The sequence below is a fragment of the Xenopus laevis genome, chromosome 6S (assembly GCF_017654675.1).
Source record: "Xenopus laevis strain J_2021 chromosome 6S, Xenopus_laevis_v10.1, whole genome shotgun sequence".
NCBI classification, from domain to species: Eukaryota; Metazoa; Chordata; class Amphibia; order Anura; family Pipidae; genus Xenopus; species Xenopus laevis.
This window is the reverse complement of record NC_054382.1, coordinates 12201017-12224670: the sequence shown is the minus strand read 5'-3', so window position 1 is coordinate 12224670 and position 23654 is coordinate 12201017. Positions and strand designations below refer to the sequence as shown.

Sequence of the window (23654 nt, the reverse complement as noted above, 5' to 3'; positions counted from 1 at the left end):
ACCTTTAGGAGATAGATACAGAATGAAAGGTGGGAACAGGGAGGCAGGGGGCACATGAGAGTAGAGGGCTTAGCAAGGCCCTAATTCATGAGCAATTTCAATATATCTTTGTAGAATACATGTTTTGGGGCCTTAATTGAATTTTTAGTTACACCACTGGGAGTGAAGTTATAAAAATGGTTTGTGCTTCTTCTTTCTTTGGATTTGGGAAGGTAACTTTGTTTATATTCTTTATTTTCGGAGACCTTTGATAAACAGAATTTCTTTCATATAGCACTCCTTTTTCAATTTATAGATACAAATTGTGCCATTTATTGGGAAAAAAAACCTTCTGGGAACAGGCAATTATTTTATGGAAGGAAATATAAATCAGACCACAGCGGTGCTTGGGTTGCACGTCATGGATTTTACTCAGCCTAAGCCTGAAGGTTGGAGATGTTCCAGCATTGTACTCCATTTCTGAATTCCTTAAAGAGTCTTGGGCTTTTGGAGCACATACGATGCCTATTACTTTAGATACGTTATATTAAAACCTGTCAAAGAAAGGAAACCAATTTCATAAGGTTTCCAAATTAATGAGAGTCTGGTTTCATGTTGGTTGGTTTTTTTATGCTTGTGGGCCTTAGTCCTTCTGCCATTCTTAATCATATTTTAATTTTCAAATAAATTGCTTTCATTATGCCTTCATTTACAATACCATGTGTGCATTACTGCTCATTAATGTTTGTCATCCACTTTGCTGAGACCAGGTTTTCGACTAGCCACGCTTTTAGGACTGTAATTAAAAGTGATGCGTGTTGATTTTTACTGAAATGATTTTGCATACATAAATGAACTAGAAAGAGGTGTTGGTAGTCTAATTTTCCTTGGAAATCAAGGAAAATAAGACATAGATTTTATAAATGGTTTCCAATGTCTTCTTACGGCCATTGGCTCAGTAAACCAAAGGTGATGTTCTCAGGGCAAAATAGTTTTATCGCAAATATTGTAAGCATATACGTTGCTCTGTGTTGGTGTTTATTATTGGTTTATCACAAAACTATGTATAGTACGCCGGATATCCAAAGCCAAAGTCTCCCAGTTGTGTCAATACATATAGTCAAGCATGTAAATGTGACCATAGGCGTAACAATTCCTGGAAAAGATCTTTCCAAGAAAGATCGTTCATTTCAATACACACGTGTAGAGCTCAATTGTCAGAAACAATAGAATTTTACCTGTATCTGATGATTCAGCACTAACAATGGCCAATGGTCAGGTGCCTTCAAAGGCACCCGATCAAAATTCTCCAGCCAGCCTAATCGACAAACTGACGAATATCCAAGTCTTCTGCCAATATCAGTTGGCTCGTCTCCCACCATACACGCACCGAATGTCGTATACAAATTTTTTTGTACGATATTATCGGGGTATCTATGGCCACCTTCATTTTCTATGTTGTCCTGTAAGTCACATCTGTAAATCCGATGGGATTCATTTACATTTATCTATTTAGTATGCAACGTGCAAAAAAAGGATGCCACTGCTTTTTTTTTGCCCTTGCACGAGCATGTCAAGAATGGGAGCAGGGCCCTGCACTTTTTGGTGCTAATACCCTGTATTGAGTGCTGACTGCGTTAGTCTAACAGGGATGAGGGGGGAGGCATGTAGGCCTCCATCTGCCCCAATCTGCCCTTAACTTGCACGTGAAATAATGTGAACCAGGATCATTGGAGCCCTGTCCTTACTATTTGCCCTAAGGCAAGCTTAATGAATTTTAGTTCAGCGGTCAGTGCAGATACTAGTGCCCCTTAGCACTCCTGTACTTACACCCCTAGGACAAGTAAACGACCTCCTCAATTCTCAAGTTTTTAAAATAAATCACAGAATATGAAACAGAAATCTGCTGGTACAATGGGGCAAATTCACTAAGATTCGTAGTTGCCCCAGGCGTAACTTCGCCGCACTTCACCAGGCGTAGTTTCGCCAGCGCTTCGCAAATTCACTTAAATCCGAAGTTGCGCACAGGGGTAGTGTAAGGTCGCGAAGTTGCGCTAGCGTTGATTCGCTAAGCGAAGCGAAGTTACGCTAGTGATGGTTAATTTGCATACGGCGCCGAATTCAAATTTCAATGGAGGAATACGTACAATCACTACAAATGCCTGGGAAACCTTCAAAACATCAAATACATTTTTATTTCCCCCTACACATGTGCCCACTGTATAGTTAAGTTGCCATGAGTTAGGAAATGTAGGGGGGAAGGAGGGGAGCCCCAAAAAATTGGGTGCGAAGTAACACTAGCGAATCTACGCCAGTGTTCGTTAGTGAATTTGTGAAGTAAAGAAAATGAATTGACGCTAGCATTAGGCGCTTCTGCGCATAGTGAATTTGCCCCAATGTATCTGTTCTGCAGAGGATAATATCCCTCTTGTTTGTCATGCAAATGAACCTATGACTATATGACTAAATGTTCTTTGCATGAAATGCGTCAGGCTGTTATACATTTGTGTTAATATTTAGTTTTTTTTTAGATTTACTCTAGGCCTGAGTTGTTCATTGTAAGTGCCTATTTCTATTGTGGCTTAACACACAATGATTAGTACCAATGAATGCCGTGTTTAAAGAAAATTCTATCCTTAGGGTAAAAAAAAAAAACGCTTATTTTAAATGGGCTGCAAATTGCATAGAATTAACTGCTGTTCCTCGGCTGTGCTTCTGGCACAAGAAAAAAAAAAAACATAAAAAACCCATGCAGGAAAATATCAAACGGGTATTTGTGGCATGGTCTAAATACAAGCTTACTTCTATTCTTTAGCTGAAAGCAATGTATTATGAATAGATTTCTCCCAGGGTTGAAATATTATTGATGTATATAGCAGGTAATAGATCACAAGGCATACGATCACATTATACTTTGATAGATTTATTAGATAGTGTCATTGTCCCCGTGTCAGACTGTGCTGATGTGGAGGTCCGAGTCCTCTCCCTCTCTCTAACGGCTTAAACTCTTCGTATCGAGCAAAGGACACCATATATTCCAGTCGTTTTATTTGTCAAGATAAAGACTCCATTGTTAAACGTATCAGATGATGCCACAATGATCAGGCTCCTTGAGATAAAAGTTGGTGATAATTTGAACAAATAAACGAAAAAGTAGAATTGAACTTGAATGGAAACCGAACACCACCGAGAAAAGTTGAGAGTAAAATAAACAAAAATAACTATATGTGATTCTTTCCACATAAGGGACCATATTAATTGTATTCTGCTCCTAACCCCTGGTGGCATTGTGTTCTATTCTTGTCTGAATTGTCAATGAAACGTTATGGAACTGAAGTTGGCCTTCGTTACTTGGCAACGGCTGTTGAGCGGAGCTGTGTGTTACTGATTGAAGAGATTAGCCACCGTAGATAAAGCTTTTATTTCTGCCCTGCTGCTTATCTTTCCGCCTGTAACAGACAGCAGTAAATATGACAGAAGTTACAGGTATGGATTGAAAATGAGCCTTGCAATAAATGGAGATTACAGGCACACACTTACCCACAATGCTGTGTCTAAAGGTAGACTGATTTATGAGAAGGGTTTATGAACCTTGTTAACTTCAGGAGAAGTTCAACTGGTTTATATAAGCTGTAAGATGTGTGGTATGCCGTCATTGGTTTTGCTTTGCCTTTTAAATTGAGGAAGCACATACATAATGAAGCACATGTATAATAAACTATTTTATACACACATCTCACTAGTATTGGGTTCTGGTACACAGGATGATGAACACATAGGGGCAGATTTATCAAGGGTCGAATTTCGAAGTGGTCAATTCGACCATCGAATGGCTTTACTTCGACTTTGAATGTCGAAGTCGAAGCTTTTTTACATCGACTTTGCCCATTCGCGGTCGAAGTAAAATCGTTCGATTGGAATGATTCGAACGATTTTATCGTACGATCGAACGATTTTACTTCGACTTCCAAAAACTTGCTCTAGAAGGTCCCCATAGTCTAACATAGCACTTCGGCAGGTTTAATTTGGCGAAGTATTGAAGTCAACGTTTTTTTTTAAAGAGACAGTACTTCGATTATCGAATGGTCGAATAGTCAAAGTATTTTACTTTGAATCGAAGTCGTAGTAGCCTATTCGATGGTCGAAGCATCCAAAAAATTACTTTGAATTTAGAATTTTGTTACTTTGAAAATTCCCTCGAATTCACTTCGACCCTTGATAAATCTGCCCCATAATCACCATGAGTTGATTTGGACCTTGTTAGTGAAAATAAGGGACGAACAAAAAAAGGGTAATTTTAGCTGTGCTGATTTTCAAGTTCTTCCAGGTTAAGTTTATAGTTGGCCATACAGAGGTTGACCAAGTACCTTCTCCATGGACATAAAGTTGAAAAGCCACCATACCACGTCAAGGTAAACCACTTAAAAGCCACATACTGGCAGGGAAGGATAGATCCTTCACACTAAAACCAAGGTTCAACATACACTGATTCAAGGATAATGCTACTATGCAGAGAAGTAAGACTTTTTATACTATAGCCGAAAGCCAAACAAGTTAGGGACCGCCATATGGGGTTTACCTTGACGTGGTATGGTGGCTTTTCAACTTTATGATCATAACTTTGTAACTAAAAAAACCCTGTTTTGTAAACTTACTTTTGAGACAGGGGACCAGGGAATGTGCATTAAAACTAGCACTTCCATTATACTTAAATATACTATTATTTAGCCTTTAGAGTGCTTCCACACCCCCATTTAGTATATTTTATTAGACATCCTGCTTTCAGCATAAAATGTAAAATATATAGCCATAGACTGGTCCATAATAAGTGGAAAATATCATCAAATGGGAATGCATGTCCCTTCACATTTGAAGTTTGAATTTGATGGAAGTGTTACTGCTTTTTGTTCTCATCTACTGTAAAGTACTTATATAAAATTCCAGTGCTGTTTTTTTTTAACAGTAATACTTGGTGTGTGGTTATTAGGGTATGCGATGCTGAGTTCTGTCATCCATCAGATGTAATCGTACATTATTTGTACTTTATGCCATCCTGCTCCTATTTAATTGCGTTAGGACACTGCTTCGCTGTGCTTGGCTTTCATAAGCGGATGGTTTTAGGTACACTTCTCTGGCTTCTTAGTGATAATGATATTTTAGAAGCTTGTTTGCGTTTCATGCGAGAAGCAACTCTTTCACCCTTGCTGTTTCTCTAAGATCAGAAAAGTATCCAAGCATGTAATCTGTTTTTCTTTTTTTTTTCTCCACTTGGAAATGGAAACGTGTTAAAATTTTTACAGAAAAATTACAAAATAAAAAAAAATAAAAGAAATGAGAAAAAGATAATGCCTGGTAGTTCTGGAAATTGTTCCAGTTTTTTTACCTTAGGTAAATATGAAGAAAAAGTAAATAAAAGCTTAACCAGATACAGATTTTTTTGATTACTTAGTTACTGCTGAGCCTTAAAGGAGAACAAAAGTACCAAATGTTAGGCAGCCCCAACCAAGTGGTTGTGTTTACTTACCTGACACCCCGGGGCCGGTGCTCCTATCAGAAGAAAACTGTACCGGCCCAAAGTTCTGCCAGCAAGCAGCACAGAGAGATCCTCTTCTTCACTTCTTTGCTCTTCAAATTTCCCTGGCCAGATGCATGTGCAGTAGATTGAAATTGCCGGCTTCTTCGTTAAAGTTCGGGAGCTGGAAGAAGAAGCAGGAAAATACTCGCTCCATGGTGCTCGATGGAATAACCCCGGACTGGTGCAGGTTTCTGCTGATAGGAGCACCAGGCCTGGAGTGCCAAAAAAGTAAATAAATCACTTAAGGGTGCCTAACTTTTGGCACCCCATGTATAAAAAAAATTTCCTTCTCCTTTAATATTCAACAAGTTCAAGGGCCAGTAAGTAGTATATGATTCTATTTGGGGTGTTGAAACAATCAAAATGGCCGGTGCCTCCATCATAAATGATGATGTAATTGGGCTACTGATCCTCAGAAGAGGTGTTGACAGGGTGTTGTGGGCAGATCCTCCCTTGATATGCCCACCTTAGACTTTAATCCAATCGTTGACCCTAGGACCAAATGATTGGATTACAATGTTGGGTATACAAATGATTGGAACGTGGTCTGCATTGACCAGTTGATCTAACAGGAAAATCAAACCTGTGTGATAGATATTAGGCCAAAAAATGGTTAGGTGGGCCTGTTGGAGGTCCCCATATATGGGTAGATAAACTGCTGAATCTGTCTAAATGGCCCAAATTGGCAGATTAAATCATGTATGGCCACCTTAATGGTGGCCATAAACGTAACAATTGTGATCTTTCTTGGAAAAGATCTTTCCAAGAAAGACCTTCATTTCAATACACATGTGTAGAGCGGAATCGTCAGATTTACAGGTAAAAGCAATAGAATTTGACCTATATGTGCTGATTTAGTACTAACAATGGCTGATGTTTGGGTCCCTTCAAAGACATCCAATCAAAATTTCCCGTCCAGCCCAATCAATGAGCCAACTGATATCCAAGTCTTCTGCCTATATCGGTTGGTACTTTTCCTACCGTACACGCACCGAATATTGTAGGAAAATTTGTTTTGTGCGATATCTGTGCGTCTATGGCCACCTTAAGTCTTGCACTGGCAGTTTGTTTGTATTATTGTTCTAAATTATTGTTTGCAGAGCAATGAACTAAAATATGTTTTTAAAATACATCCTTAGCCTGCTAATATGGGAGATGTTTATCTCATTTCATCAACAGCTCTGGGGAGGTTATGGTGGACTTCTATCTAAATAAGAATCTTTTGGGGGGAAAATATTGGAATATTGGTCGCTAGCACAAAAATCATTCACAATTAATTCGCAATGCCACTAAGGGGGTTATTTATCAAGGTCCGAGTTTATCTCAATATCGGCTGCTACAAACTCTGATCTAACCTGCTCAGGTTTTTAACGCTTATTTATTATTACATTTTCCCGAAAATTACCCGAAAAAGCTCTGATTTCCACGATTTTTTCGAAACATCGTGAAATTGCCGAAACCCCCCGACACAACCAAAAATCAATGGGACTGTTCTCATTGACTTTTATGAAACCTTGACAGTTTTGGCTTTTTAGCCCTTAGGGTTTAATAAATTCCGAAAAATTCGTGACTTTTTTAAGCCTATTATAACACAAAAAACTAAAATTTATGTATTTTGGGGAATTTCGGGTATTCGGAGCTTAGTAAATAACCCCCTAAATGTTTGCAAAGTGAAAAATGCTGCCTTTGTGTACCCTTTGCCCCTGACACAACAGTAAGATAACAATTGCGAATTGTGTAGTTTTCGAACATTGGCAGTGTATTAATAAAATTTTGCAATCACAAACCAATTTTTGGGTATTCGGAGCTTAGTAAATAACCCAGTAAATGTTTGCAAAGGGAAAATGCTGCCTTTGTGTACCCTTTGCCCCAACACAACAGTAAGATATCAATTGCGAATTGTGTAGTTTTTGAACATTGGCAGTGTATTAATAAAATTTTGCAATCGCAAACCAATTTTTGTGACAAAATATTTAACAAAACTGTAGAGCAGTTGTTAAAGGTTCGCAATGCAATAAAAGCCTAATGAAGAATATTACGTTGCGACAGGCACATTTTCAAAATTGTGAACTTTATTACATTTACCCCTTTGTCTGTAGCTTTTGTCTGTAGTGTCTGTGGGATGTACAAGTATAAAGAAAGAAATTTAGAAAGTTTGCTCACAGTTGTTCAACAGAAAACAAAGAAGTTGAAATCAGAGAGGACTGTGTATTTCTGGTGCCTCTTTATCAAACAATCATTGCTTTTGCGTCATTTCTATGATTTGCTTTTAGTAGCACTTCAGTTTAACAGAGGACATAGTTTACTATTTAGAAATTCTTCAGTGGCATCCTAGTATCATAGTTTGTACATAACTGTTAAAAAGGACCAGAATGGTTCTGCTGTCAGCAGGGCAGCTACTTTGTTGGGGGAGCTTAAGGGGCAAATTCACTAAGCGCCAAAGCGCCTAATGCTAGCGTCAATTCGCTTGCGTTGGTCATTTTCGTTACTTCGCAAATTCACTAACGAACGCTGGCGTAAATTCGCTAGTGTTACTTCGCACCCTTACGCCTGGCGAATTTTTGCAACAGACGTAACTACGCAAATTTACTAACGCGCGCATTGTACTTAACGCTACCTTTTACGCTAGACTTCCTTCGCCACCTCAGACCAGGCGAAGCGCAATAGAGTAGATAGGGATTGCTTCAAAAAAAGTTCAAATATTTTCTAAGTCCCAAAAAACTCTGGCGTTTTTTCTATATTATGGGTGATAGGCTGAAAAAGATCGAAATTTTTTTTGGGGCTCCCCTCCTTCCCCCCTACATTTCCCAACTCATGGCAACTTAACTATACAGTGGGCACATGTGTAGGGCAAAAAAAAAATTTTATTTGATGTTTTGAAGGTTTCCCAGGCATTTGTAGTGATTGTACGTATTCCTCCATTGAAATTTGAATTTGGCGCCATATGCAAATTAACCATCGCTAGCGTAACTTCGCTTCACTTAGCGAATCAACGCTAGCGCAACTTCGCAACCTTACGCTACCCCTGAGCACAACTTCGGATTTTAGTGAATTTGCAGAGCGCTGGCGAAACTACGCCTGGTGAAGTGCGGCGAAGTGCGGCGAAGTGCGGCGAAGTTACGCCTGGCGCAACTACGAATCGTAGTGAATTTGCCCCTAAGAATGAACTGTAGGATGTATCTTGATATTATCAATATATATTGAAATATATTTAATGTTTTTATCAAAATATATCATGGAGTAGATTAAATGGCATTCTTGATAGTTTGGGAGATGATCCTGATGATGGAATGTCTTGTATATTGTATGGGACACTATCATTACCAAGGTTTATTTCAGACATTCCTCATACTGAAGATAGTTGAGTCTCTAAGGTTTGAATATATGAGCCGCTATCATGAAAAATGTAAAGATAATACATATTCCTCTGTGATTTTAATAGCAGAAATAAAATAATATCTCTGCAACTACAGATCTTATAAAAATTATTGAAGTGGAGAGAGTGAGCCATTCCTTAGCAGAAAGTGGTTAATTAAAAGAGTGCTTCCAACAGTTCTCAACCCCTCTGTAGCGTGGGGTGGGTGATTTCCCATTTTATTTTTTCTAAATGTATTCCCATTGCATTAAACTCAAGCAACAGCCTTCTTGGTAGAATGTTGACACACAAGAAGGCAACTGATGAAACAAGCACAAGCCAGCGTTAAAATACGTTATCCTCCATAGTCTGTGATTAGCTGCAGAGTTAGTGAGAAAATGATTTGAACATTACAATACCAAGATGTTTTTAAAAGAATTTATCCAATGTTAGTTCAGTCATTCTGGCTTATGTTCTAATGTTCAGGATGATGATGTGGAAATGGGGTTTGAACATGTGTTAGTATCTATATCTTCATGTCTATATCCATTAATTCACCTGGGTGTCTAGTTTGAAGGGAGCTTATTATTCTTATTATATCTTATTATTAACTTTGATGGCTGTGTCATAATAACGCCTTGGACTTATTGACCCAAGGAAACAGTGTGGTTAAACGGTTGACCAATGTAGGGTGTCCACTGATGCAGCCAGTACTTTATAGGTCAACTGCACCTAAATAGGAGTTAAAATTATGTGGCACAGTGTCATAGTTCTCTTCTTATAGGACTAGGTCTTCTTATAGGTCTTCTTATAGGACTATAAAGTCACTTATGGTGTTTAAACCATGCCAGACATTATTGGGATTCTACAACTATTCTTAAAACATCTAGAGAAGTTGTCTTATCCTCTTTGCAGAACACATGTTGGACATGCACGGAATTAACACCCATAACCATTGCAAGTCTAGGCCAACAATAGTGAGTAAATGTAGATTTTGATGTCATCAGTACAAGTAAATGATACACCCACACAAATATAATCTCCTGCCATGGTAGTCTCTGTTATCAAGTATCTTTATGGTTTTAGGTTACAACAAATATACATCTACTAGTTACAATATACAGCAATAATGTTCATAAGCTTTTTGCACTGGTTGCACTTGCTTCTTTGACTACTTTGAAGTCTGTTTGACACCAGCTTTACAATGGTGGGTATAATGGGTTCTCTATGTGTTTGTTCTCATTTGTTCTCCCTGTAGAAGATCATAGCGGTGGTCAAAATGTTGGAGTGTTGCTGTATACATTTGCTCTTATCTGCACTCAGCTCAGCTGATTGATTTTTGTGAATGCCCCTCCATGTTTTATTATAGATACGTTTCAGCTTTATTTTAATTAATAGTATCCCTTTAGTGATCAATGATCAAAGAGCAAACCAGATGGTCAGATTTTTCCATCAAATATTGAAACAGTAATTTAGTCTTTTGTACAAATTGAAAGGTAATTAAAATGTTTGAATGATGTCCCCCTACACACACCCACCCACAGGAATGCGACTTGATGAAGAATTCTCCAAACAGTGACTAATTAAGAGTTAAGTTAATTATAAGGTGTGCTTTAGAAAAATGTTGATGAGAAGAATCATCATTTCAGTCAAATGGAATAGAACTTAATAAATTAAACTTCACTAAACTCTTTCTTCATTGCCTTCAGTATGAAACAGCAAAGCCATGCGACCATTTCGCTATTCATTTCCCATGGCAAATACATTAAGTTGTCAGATCTGCATAATTTTTAATCACCTTTGAACTTTGTTTGAAAGGGGTGATTTAATTTTTCAATAATGTTATAATTATGATCCTCAAATATAATTTTTTTTATCTCTTGGAATGTTCGAAATTAAGTACCTTTAGAAAAGTTATTAACATAAAGAAATGCAATAATTGGAGTCCTGTCAAGATTTGCCCAAATTCTTCACTGTCTAAAAAGAAGTTAGTGTCAAGTTGGACACAAGAAGTAAAGTCTACTCATTTAACAAGGTTCTTGTTTGATTTCCACAGCTCAGTTTGGTCCGTGCCTGACCAGATTTTCCAAACTTTATTTATCCCAACTGATATCTGACCAAGCCCCTACGAGATATAAATCTGGTCAGGAGTGGCCAAGTAGGCAGTCAATGTTGACCTATGTATGACACGCCTATTGCCTTTAGTGGCTTATACTTAAACTCATGCTGGTATTTGCCACCCTTGCAAACACTGGTGCTTTGAGCTTCTGGGAAATTGGAAAATAAAGACACGTTATCTAACATCAACTGCAGGTCTACAAGTTCCATGAACCCCCTCCTCTCCAATAAATACATTGGCATTTGGAATGGTGCAGGGATGGGTATGGGCCTTCAAATTAATATTTTGGCACTGGGCTGCCCAAACAGACTAGTTTGATTAGTTTGTAATGTTAAGTAATTAAAAATTGCCCCATGTAGCCCTAGCCTAGAACAAAAAATAAATACAACTAGCTTCCAAAAATACTTTCACAACAAGATAAATTCTTGCAATATAGTTAGCACCTCAGAGACTACTTACTAGGTGCCATTGTTTAACTTTTTAATGAAGTTGAAGAAAAGCATTTGTTTTACTCCCCCCTTAAGTCCATGAGAAGAGACATCAAAGAAAATAACTTTAGTTGTCCGTACTTTGCCTTTTAAACTTAACACATGGGCAGATTTTAGAGAACTTTGCCCCTTGCCAAGCAAACATGCGTCTTTTTGCCAGAAGCTGTACTCACACTTCTCCCTGGAGGCAGTCAGAAGCTTCAGTCTATGAACTATTGCTCCAGCGTTTGTCTGCCTTTGAACAATTTCAGTTTAATTATGTGCCCGAGAGGCCGCAGTGCCACCGAGAACAGATAATTATTTTTGGAAAATCTTGGAATGGAATATTTCAATGTAATAACGAAACAAATAAGTATTTTTGTGGTTGTATGGATAAATTCAGGGAAGTTATTATGTTTATTGCATAGACTGCTCAAACCCGTTCTTCAGACTCACATTTATTTAATTTATGTGACATTCAGTGAGACAAAAGACCAATCAAAATTTTAGAATTGCATGTTAATATACAAGGAACTGAACAAAGTGTTGAGTGTATATTTTATTGATATAGCTTGACTTGTCTAAGAAGATCAATTAAAATCTTAGATTTCTTAAGTTTGGAGCTAGACCATTGTTTGCTTTTTATACCATTTGGTTCCAATGGTCACTTAATTTGTTTTTCTTTGGCTTTTATAATCTCATTGGCTTTTATAATATCATTATAAATTATTTCCATTGGTGACACAAGCACTTCTTGACAAAAGCCACATTACCTATAGATTTGCCTGTGGAACTGTAGGTGTTTGGTGGTGGAAACCAGCAGGGTTGTCCCAGGGTCCCTACTTTATCATATACCCCTCTCCCCATTCTTGTGTTCATCAATTCAGATAAACCTACATCAGGTAAGACCACAATGCACTGAATCATTCATAGGATCCTGGGATAAAGCTGTTAATTTATAGTACAATATTTGCATTAATCATTTGTTCACCTGACCACGTCACAAAAACTCCTTATGCATTTCATGTTTATCCACACATAATCATACAAGTAAATGCTACTAGCTTATTGGTGGCTATGGTTTAGTGGTCCTTGAGCAAAATATCCATTGGTTTTTACATTTCTCTCAATTTCGCAAGGAATATTTTTTGAATGCAATCAGAACACATTGGTTGTTTTTGTGTTCACAGATGGAGTGTTTGGAAGATGCCAGCGGTTACCGGTGATAGACGTATTTAAGTATGAAGTTTCACCTTCCATTGTCCAGCGTCTCCAGGCGATATTAAAGAAGCTCTCACATAAAGGTAAATGTTTTCATAAGATACAGCTTCTTAGTATTGAAATTTGTAAAGAAATTTGCAAATAAAGAAAACAAATTAATGCTTTGGTGATGCCAGGAAGGCATCACCAAATTGATCCCTGGACCTCTCCCATTGACTTATACAGCAACTGGGCAAGTTTAAGGTGGCGAATAGTCGAATTCGAGTTCTTAAAGGGCCAATGTATGTAAAATTGGGAAATTCAAATTCAAATCAAGTATGGATAATTCACAATTCGAATTTAAGAGTTTTGACCAATACATTTTTTCCCAAGTCCCTGGGCAATTATTATTCGGGATCCTAATCCCACTCAACACTCCTCTGTAGAGCCTCAGCTACTCAGCTAAATAGCCTGGCTATCTATCACCTATTAATATCAGTAGCCTAGCACTGGCTAGAACTAACCTGTCTAGGTTCCACTTCTCCCTTCCTGTCTGCTCATGTAAGGGTCCAGACAAAATGGACCCTGAGCACAGGTGCTTAGCTTATATATTATAACACAGTTCCCTCTAATGGCTAAACCTGGGATAATTATGGTTCATGCTTTGACCCAGGAAATGGAGTCTAGCTCCTGTATAGCTAAGGGGCTCTTAAGTGGCCATACTTTAGGAAAATGCAATATAAATGGGGAATACATTTATCAATTCCCTACACTTGCATGGCTTATAACATGGAAAGCAGGGCATAAGATCTTCAGCCAAATATTTAGCAATGGATTTGATTGAAAGCAAAATTGAAGATTGAGCACATCCCCCATAGGGATAGGTATCTGCTGAATTGTAAAGAGAGACACTCTCTTTACAAGAGTGGATATCATCTGCAGCTCAGTATTTAAAAAGAGCTTAAAATGTAACATTATCTTGTTCTTCGGAACAAGAACAAAGGTGCCTCTCATTTGTCACCCATGTGTGCAGTTGGTTCAGGGCTTTTCCTTTTGCTGGCATGTGTCCCATGGGCTGCTAGACCACTTATCCTTCTGGTTCTTGTAAGAGAACTATTAGCACTAGAGGAGAAGGCTGTAGCCCATCAACTGAAGAAACGATTGCTTAAGATTGAAACTGCAGGATGAGATAGCAACACCTTTATAGAAGCTATGGGCTCATCATTCAGTAAGACAAATAGTAAGGAAACAAATGAAAGTAAAAGAAAAAGTAAGGAAACAAATGACATTAAAAAGGACAGTATATTATTTATATATTTCTGTTTTTAAAGTTTTACTTTTTCCTGATGCTCATAATCATTTTTTTTCTAATAGGTGATGCTATGTTATTTGAGGTATAGTTAAATAATTGAGGTACTGCCATTATTACTCTTTAATCTTTGGTTCAGCCAGATGGTGGGTGTTGGTCTACAGCTATAGATCAACATCAGGTTTAGCTTTTAAGTTAAGCATAGCTGTGAATACTTAACAGTTGTTAAAGCTCATTAAATTAGCAAGACCGGGAGCTGAAAGGGGATCTATCATATGTTGAATTCTTAGACTTAATTAAATATATTGTTATAAAGGTGGTATTGTGTGTATTCTTTTGCACAAGTTAATTAACACTCCATGGCAAGTGTTTTATAACATGCGTTTGGTTCCTGCACAGGAACATTTTATTTGTCGGGTGCCACCCAAACCATTGATTATTAGTGATCTATGAAAGAACTACTCTTTAAGTGGCAGAAAGCCTGCAGTTTTGTTAAACAGTGGAATTGCTCAGACGTAAAAAAAATAGATTTTGGTGAACTGTACTACCTCCTGTACTGTGCTACCCCTGAACTATACTACCTCCTGTACTATGCTACCCTTGAACTGTGCAACCTCCTGTACTGCGCTACCCTGAACTGTACTACCTCCTGTACTGTGCTACCCCTGAACTGTACTACCTCCTGTACTGTGCTACCCCTGAACTGTACTACCTCCTGAACTGTGCTACACCCTGAACTGTGCTGCCCCTGAACTGTACTACCTTCTGATCTGTGCTATACCCTAAAGTGTGCTATACCCTGAACTGTGCTACTCCCTTAACTGCGCTACACCCTGAACTGTGCTACCTCCCAAACTGACTTTGCTACCTCCTGAAATGCACCACCTCTCCTCATGAGAACATGCGTGCACCGGAACATTTCATTTGTCTGGCAGCACCCAAACCATTGATTATTAGTGACCTATTATAAATAGTTATTGGAGATTGCGGTGAATTGTACTACCTCCTGTACTGTGCTACCCCTGAACTGTACTACCTCCTGATCTGTACTACACCCTGAACTGTGCTACACCATGAACCACCTCCCAAACCGACTTTGGTACCTCCTGAAATGTGCCACCTCTTCTTGTGAAATTTGGGTAACAGCCATGGGTTACTAAAGGACAGTGGTAAATGTGCTATGGATAAAACTTTCATGTTTACACAACAAAAGCAATTTGGATGAAGAGACCCTCTTCTCCATTGGATGCAAAGCAGAATTGAATACCCTGTAGGCTGAAGCTCACCCACTGGTGGCTGATCACATGCCGCCTATCCCGTATTGGGGCAAATCACTGTAGTGTAGGGTTTTCTAATCAGCATTGTCATAATTGCTTTTAAATGAAGCAGTCCAAAAGATTTTCATTTTTTGGTTTACAGTAATGCTTGCAGAAGATCTGTGCTTACTCAGACATTTTCTTTGAAAAGCGTGCGCTAAAGGGAATTTCGCCCACGCAAGCTGCAAGGTACGATGGGTGCTAAAAAGTTGAGAACAGCTGTTCTAGAACATATTTAATTTGATAAAAATACAGTAACACAATCCATTCTATCATGTTCTTACACACACAATGTAACAGTTATGCGCTAAATTCATCATTCTCAACAGATTTCCTGCTGAAGTAGCCTGATACCTAAAAAGCCAGCGTGTTTTGACAATTACAGCCTTTCTCTGGGAAAAAAAACCCCCAACAACATCAAACTTGCAACAATCTGGGAATAATCAAAGAACAAAAGGTAGATGGAGGCTTGCCAGCAGATGGTGAAGTGTATAATTAATTCCACGAAGAGAAAGTTCATCAAAATCTACAAAGTGATAATGAACAAGGGAGGGTAGATGTGCTTTACAAGCAAGTTCCCTTTGACTTTTATCTATGTCTTCATATAAGTGAATGCCACAGACACTGACATTTGTGCCTATGACCATTATATACAGGATGTACGGTGCATAGGGCCTGGGGCTTTCTGGATAATGGATCTTGCCATAATTTGGATCCTCATACTTCAAGTAAACGAAAAAATCATGTAAACATGAAATAAACCCAATAGGCTAGTGCTGTTTCCAATAAGGATTAATTATATCTTAGTTGGGATCAAGTACAAGCTGTTCCTGTTTTAGTATTACAGAGAAAAAAGGAAATCATTTTTAAAAATTTGGATTATTTGGATAAAATGGAGTCTATGGGATATATTCCTTTTAATGGATACTGAGTTTTACTAGTTAAACAACTGAAAACAACCACTTAAAGGAGAACTAATGTTTAACTGAAGAAGTAGCTAGAAATGTTGTACATTCTGTTTTGTGCTTCTGTACCAGACCAAGGCAACCACAGCCCTTTAGCAGTAAAGATCTGTGTCTCCAAAGATGCCCCAGTAGCTCCCCATCTTCTTTTCTGCTGATTCACTGCACATGCTCTGTGCTGCTGTCACTTACTGAGCTTAGGGACCCACTCACAATATACAGTACACATAGAATAGAAATGTCACAATATAAGGCTGATTATTAATTAATACAGATAATTACTACATGGCAGCACAGAAACCAGTGCAATTAGCATCAGAATTTACTAATCAGCCCTGTAGCATCAGCTTATATTACAGGGGAAGCTCATTTTCTGCTGGATAATTAGTGACGAGCCCTAAGCTTAGCTTCTCAACAGCCAATCAGAGCCCACTGAGCATGTGAGTGTCACAGACACTTTCCAAGATGGTGACCCCCTGTGACAAGTTTGAAGTCCTGGATCATTGCGGCTATTGACAAGCTCAAACTTTAGGCTGGTGCAATACGTTCAGTATATAAAATATGGCATTTTTAGCCATATTCACTTTTAGGCTTTAGTATTCCATTAAAGCAAAATAGTTTCTCCTGCCACTTTCTTTCAGGTCTAAAACCTGTTATATTTTGTACATTCTGTTCTGCTCTTTTATCTGTTTTCATTCCATCCTTGTTCCACTTAGCCTGTCTCTTATAAGGTATCAGAGTGGAAACACAATGATTTCAGCTGCGAGCTCCTGTGGCATGTGATTGTCTGATCAGTAAGTACATCCAAAACTGCTTTCCATGCTCTTGTTCATCAACAGTGACCTTCATCTGCTCTTGTTTATCAAGCTTGACCTTCACCTGCACTTGTTCATTAATACTGACCTTATACTAAATGTCTCTTCCCTGACAAAGGACTCCGGATCTAAATACCACTTAATGTGTGATGATGGCTTATAATTATATTAGGTCAGATCAAACTCCATAGCAATACAAAACATAGGCAACACTATTCTAAGGCAATATTCAACAAATCTACATTTTTGCAGTGCAACTCTCAGATTTGGAATTAAACTACTGTCTAGTTCAGGGGTCCTCAACTGTCGGCCGTGGCCCAGAACCGGGCTGCGGACAATCCTGGAGTGGGCTGCTGAATAATTAACGTGGCCGAAATGGACGCCGGCACGCCAAACTGAACGCCGACCCCTCCGACCCCCTTCCTGATCCCCCAACCGTCTAAAAAGTAGCTTGCGTCCAAACCATCACACGTCAACAATATTCGGACACCCATGGACTTAAATGTAGGCGTCAAAATTGACGGGAGTGTCAAAATTGATGCGGGCATCAAAATTGACTCGGGCGTTAATTTTCGAGTTTCGCAAACGGGAAAAATTTGCCCATCACTACTAGTTAAATATGTTAAGTAGTTGAGTTACCAGGCAGCAGTTTGATAGTCACCCTGGAAGTCAAATAGTAAAATAGAATTAATCCTTATTGTAGTCAAAACAATCCTATTGGGTTTTAAAATAGTTTAAATAATTTACTAACAGACTTATGGTATGGAGACAGTGGCGTAACTATAGAGGAAGCAGACGCCCGGGGAACAGGGTGGCCCAGACTGTGGGGTCTGCTTCCTCTGTAGCTAATAAACAAACCCCCTCCTCCACAGCTGCTCTCTTGCCGACGAGGAAGGAGACACAAGTTTGGAGGGATGTGGGCGGAGTTGGAGCATTACATGGGCGGAGTCAGGACAGGGTGTGGGTGGGGGGATGGGGATAGGAGTGCGTCCGGCAGGGGGGCCCGGCACACTCTAATTACTGTATGCCACTGTATAATAATCCAAATTACAGAAAGATCCCATATTCTCAACGACGGTTCCCACCTGTATACCTTAGGCCAGTGATCCCCAACCAGTAGCTTGTGAGCAACATGTTGCTCTCCAACCCCTTGGCTGTTGCTCTCAGTGGCCTCAAAGCAGGTGATTATTTTTGAATTCCAGGCTTGGATGCACATTTTGGATGCACATTTTGGATGCATAAAAACCAGATGTACTGCCAAACAGAACCTCAATGTAGGTTGACAATCCACATAGGGGTTACTAAATGGCCAATCACAGCACTTTTTTGGCGCCCCAGGAACGTTATGCATGCTAGTGTTGCTCCCCAACTCCTTTTACTTCTGAATGTTGCTCATGGGTTCAAAAGGTTGGGGATCCCTGCCTTAGGCTCTCCAGCATCAACCACCCTATCAGAAAGTAGGGTCCAAGGTGACTGAGCACATGGTGCTCCACCTCCCAATCTTGAAACAGACCAAGCCCTGGATTAACCCTTAGGAGGACTGATTAATTATTTACCCAATGACATAATTATGCACAGTCTATATCGTTTTTGCAGCCAAAATGGTAAAAAGTTGAATGAAAACTGATTTTCTGTAAGAGTTTACTTTGGATTAACAGTATGCTATGTAGATCTTGCTAAAACAAGTAAAAAGAGTTTCCCAACACACATATTTTCTACATGACGCTTTGTATGATTTACAATTTCTCCAGTGAATAATCCCCCAACTGGCTGATGGTTCTGCACAAGGGCTCGTCCTCAGGATCACAGAAATTCCAACTATCTTTGTATTTTTGAAACCAATTACCTCCAAAGACCATCTGCCCATGCTTCCCTCTGTCCTAAACAGGGCATTATCTTTGTACTGTATGTTCCTTCCACATGAATTTGCTGTGACTTCCTCCTGTATCCTAACCAAACGATGGTGGTGTATTTGGCTTCTGATGGACACAGTGTACATGAGTTTGCTCACTGCATCTGGAAAGTAGTCAGTAATATGGAGGGGCTAAAAAATATGAATTAAAAATGAGGGTTCAGATTTGGTTTTAAATTGGCCTTTTCTTTTGTGGAGGGTTTAGCATTTGGTCGAACAGAAAAAATATGGATTTGGGGCACTTTTAGAATTTTGACAAGAGCTAAAGCTTAATGAGACCAGTTTGGAGTTAAATTATAGTCATTTTTCTTCTAGCATCTTGTAGACTATGGCTTCTTAAAGGGGACACATAGCTTTAATTAGAACTTTGTGTGAAATTGCTTAGAGTGGCCTTATGAGCAGTTCAAGAAATGTAACCCGAGCATCACCTGCTGTTTAGCATGGGAGGCAATTGGGAAAAATGGCAAAAGTGGAAAGTGTCACAGTGCTGATCAGTTCTATCACCTAATGTGACAAGAGTCATAGGATCGATCAGATAAGAGATGATTTGTAATATTATATGGGAAGCGACAGGGATGGCCACCGCCTCCTTTCTGTGCACCATTTCTTGTTTGATGAGTGCACCACCATTTACATCCTTTTATACTCGCCACCGCGAGTGATGTCACAGCGCACATTGCGGAATTCAAATATTTAAAAGTGCTGCACACAATTCTCCCTGCCCAACGTAGGTCAATTTCCTGATAGTTCCTGGGTGCGAATCTTGTCTGATTATCTGTTCTTTGACCTTTGCCTGTCCCCGACCTGCTAATTTGCTGCCTGTTATTGACCATTCTTGCGGATCCTGACTGTATACTGTGTTATTGATTTGCTTTGACCTGGGCCTATGACCTTGATTACGCCTCTCCTGATTCCGTACTGCACTGCCTCTTTGATATTGACCTCGTCTGTCCCTCAGCTAGACTTCTTGATCCCCGTCCTTTCTGTTATACGTTGCTGTTCCCTTGTCTGCCCAGAACTCTTGTCACATTAAGACCTGGCTTCATCTGAGTAGTGGAGGGCTGCTCCCAAAGTGAAAGGCTGCAGTTATAGGCAGAGGAGTGAGCCTAGACCAGGGACCTTGCCATTTGTTCTGGGTTTTGGGATATCATACTTTACACCAGTGATCTCCACAAGTGATCTCCAAAATGTTGCTCACCTACCCTTTAGATCAGTGTCGGACTGGGATGCCAAGGGCCCACCAGAAAACCTTAGGCTGAGTGCCCACTTTCCAAACTATTATACCTCCTCTACTCACTCAACCTCTTTATTGTCCTAGTCTCTATATAATAAACTCTATTCTTCCATTATTAAGCCTCTTTTTCTCATAAATAAATAGGGAATGACCATGAAATAGGCCAAATGTTTAGCAGCAAGAGGCCCACTGACACCTGGGCCCACTGGGAGTTTTCCTGGTATCCTAGTGGGTCAGTGGGCCAGTCCAACACTGCCTTAGATGTTGCGCTCAGTGGAATAAATCAAGGTGCTTATTTTTAAACTCCTGGTTTAGAGGAAAGTTGTGGTTGCATAAAAAACAGGTGCACTGCCGAACAGAGCATCCTATGGGTTACCAGTCCACACAGGGGCTACCAAACAGCCAATCACAGCCCTTATTTGTCACCCCCATAAACTTTTTCATGCTTGTGTTGCTCCCCAACTTTTTTTACATTTAAATGTGGCTAACAGGTAAAAAAGGTTGGGGACCCCTGTGTTACAGGATTCCTGCTTTGGGGAAACAAGCAACAAGCTATCACCAAAGTCAAACAGCAGGGGGTGCTCAAGTTGCATGTTATTATATTAACAGTGTATGAACTGCTAATATCATGAAATCTTAAAAAAAAAACAGAAATTGAAAAAATCAATCAAATATGAAATTACTGAAAATAAAGGGTCTCTTGGTTCCCTAGATCGTCACTTGCCCCCATTTAAGTTGAAACATTAAGTTCATCCTGCTTATCTATCATTTCTAGATATGACCAGTCATCAATGTTTTATTAGAAATAAGAGAAGGTTTCAAAGGAAGCGGAATTGCTATACGGAGACAAATCCAAGTCCGCTAATAGCTTTTTCTTCTTCTTCTTTTTTTTTCCAAGGGCAAAAGATAGCTGACTACATGATTACTGGAAACGATGGGTTGTGTGTGTAATATAATGTATAACTAGATGTAATGACATATGGCTCCGAGGACACAAGAGATAAATTACCCTGGATGTTGTTAAGCTTTGTCTTGTTCAAGGAATCCCATATTCCGGGAAGGAAATGAGTCCCAAGTGGTTACATTCTAATAAAACAGCCCGAGGGCATAACCACTACTGCTCTCAAGCTTTGATATTTCTGAAATTCATATCGATGGTCCCATGCAAGAGTCACTGGGAAAACCGAAAGAATTTTGATCCTATTTTTGCTCATTTTTTTTAAAGAGCTTGGGAAGAAAAGGGAAGACATTTTTGGTATGGTGTTGAAGTTTGACATTTATAAGATTTTAAAGGGCCACCATCATTTTACTTTTCCTCCAAGATTAAGTTTCCCACGTATAAGGAATGCCTGTACTGATTAGATTCACTTTTTTCTCTCTGCTTAAGCCCAATTAAGAGAGGACTATGCCCTAAAAGAATGGATATGGCTTGAAATAGCATATTTAATATTTTAACTTATGCTCTAGCCCAGAAGTTCAGCAGCCCTATAACAGTAATGGGCCAGGCCTTCAAAGCTAATCGCAGAAGATCTCCATCTTGGATCATGTTAGGAGTGTCAGTGGCACTGCACATGCTCAGTTTGCTCTGGGCAGCTCTTGAAAAGCTTGGTTTTTTTTTTTGCAAATAATCAAGCAGAAAATGAGGTTTGCCTGGTATTTAAACTGATGCCACGGGACAGATGATTCAATTCTGGTGCAGAATACACTGATTTCTGTGCTGCCACGTCATGAGAACCTGAATAAATTACTAATCAGCCTTGTGTCATGATATTTATATTCCATAGATACAGTATAACGTGATCGTTCCCTTAGCTCAGATAAGTAGCAGCAGCCCAGAGCGTGTGCTGTGAATCAGCAGAAAAGAAGTTGGGGAGCTACTGGGGGGCAAGCAAACATCTCTTTCATTATCGCTTTCTGATCATAGCACACTGAGCTACTTTGCTTCTTTCCACTCAGTGGGGGAACTACCCGGGGTTCAGGGGGTGCAATCACTCAGACCCACCGGCGGTTCACGTGAAAGTGAATCCACTGAAAAAAAATCTCGGAGGGGAGTGGAGGGGCCCAGCTACATGGTCTGCACCCAGGCCCCGTGCCCCCTCTTTAAATTACTGTTCCCACTGACAGCTGCTTATGTTGAGTCCAACTGTCCAGGATCCAATAGTGCAGCACTCCTTCTACAAGTTCAGGCCACTGTATACACACCACCACAGGTTGTATACTGCGGATTGGGCAGGAGGCCGCCACCCTCTTATGACATGCTGGGGGCCATCTGTGCACTGTTGAGGAGAGGCGGCAGGTGGTACGGTAGATATTGGGCATCACATGGTGGGTGGCCTGGAGCAAGTGTTATCACCATGGCTTCAACACACTAGTTATATAACTGCACATCACCTGGGGATATTAGGGTGCAGTGTCAGACTGGGATGCCAGGGGCCCACCAGAAAACTTCAGACCATGGGACCACCAGAAAACCTTAGACCGTGGTCCCACTTTCCAAACCATTATTCATTCTTTCCTCGACCTCTTTATTCTCCTAGTCTTTTGTATCTACTTATCTACTATATTCTTTCATTATTATGTTTTTCCCCCCATAAAGAAATAGGGAATGACCATGAAATAGGCTAAACGGTTAGAAACAAGAGGGACTACTGACACCTGTGCCCACCATGAGTTTTCCTGGTATCCCCGTGGGCCAGTCCACGTCAGGGTGTTAGGGTACCAGTGCACAGCGCACCAACAACCTCCCTTTAGGCCGAATAATGTGCAAATGCTCTAGCCCTGATCAATTGCTGAATCATGTGAACTAGTGGCCTCATTCACTGGAATATAGATGCTGGCAGTGGAAAACAGCAGAGACATAAAAATACGAATGTTTAAAAGAAGCAGTGCTGATAAATCTACGTTTGCATCCCCATTGTCACTTTAAAGGAGAAGTAAAGGCATATTTACTTGGGGGTGCCAAGTGATTATATTTACTTACCTGATACCCCGGGCTGGTGCTCCCATCAGGAGAAAACTGCACCGTTCCGGGGGTTATTCCAGCGAGAACCACAGAGCGATCGGCTTCCGGCCTCTTCTTTTTTCAAATTTCCCGGGGCAGACACATGCACAGTATTTAACTAAATAACTGACTTCTTTGTTAAAGTTCGGCTTTTCTCGCTACTGTTATGCGCACCCACAAGAGGAAAGAAGAAGAAGGAAGCCGATCGCTCTGTGGTGCTCGCTGGGAGAAACCCAAGACCGGTGCAGTTTTCTGCTGATAGGAGCACTGGCCCGGGGTGTCAGGTAAGTATTTACAATGACTTGGGGGTGCCTAACTTTTGGCACCCAAAAGTAAATACCGACTTTCCTAGTCCCAGAATCTGGGTATGGTCTCTATAGCCACTCTACTGTATATATACATTATAGCAG

The 23654-nt window shown here is 39.8% G+C and overlaps 1 protein-coding gene across 2 annotated transcripts in view; it reads left to right on the top strand.

Annotated features, from left to right (window-relative positions):
• The window catches only part of ptprn2.S (protein tyrosine phosphatase receptor type N2 S homeolog), a 577776-nt gene that overhangs the window by 112584 nt on the left and 441538 nt on the right, over positions 1-23654 (top strand). For both annotated transcript variants that reach the window (XM_018269027.2, XM_041567358.1), the window contains exon 3: positions 12686-12799. In XM_018269027.2, coding sequence (XP_018124516.1) covers positions 12686-12799 — 114 coding nt within the window. The remainder of the gene's footprint in view (positions 1-12685; positions 12800-23654) is intronic.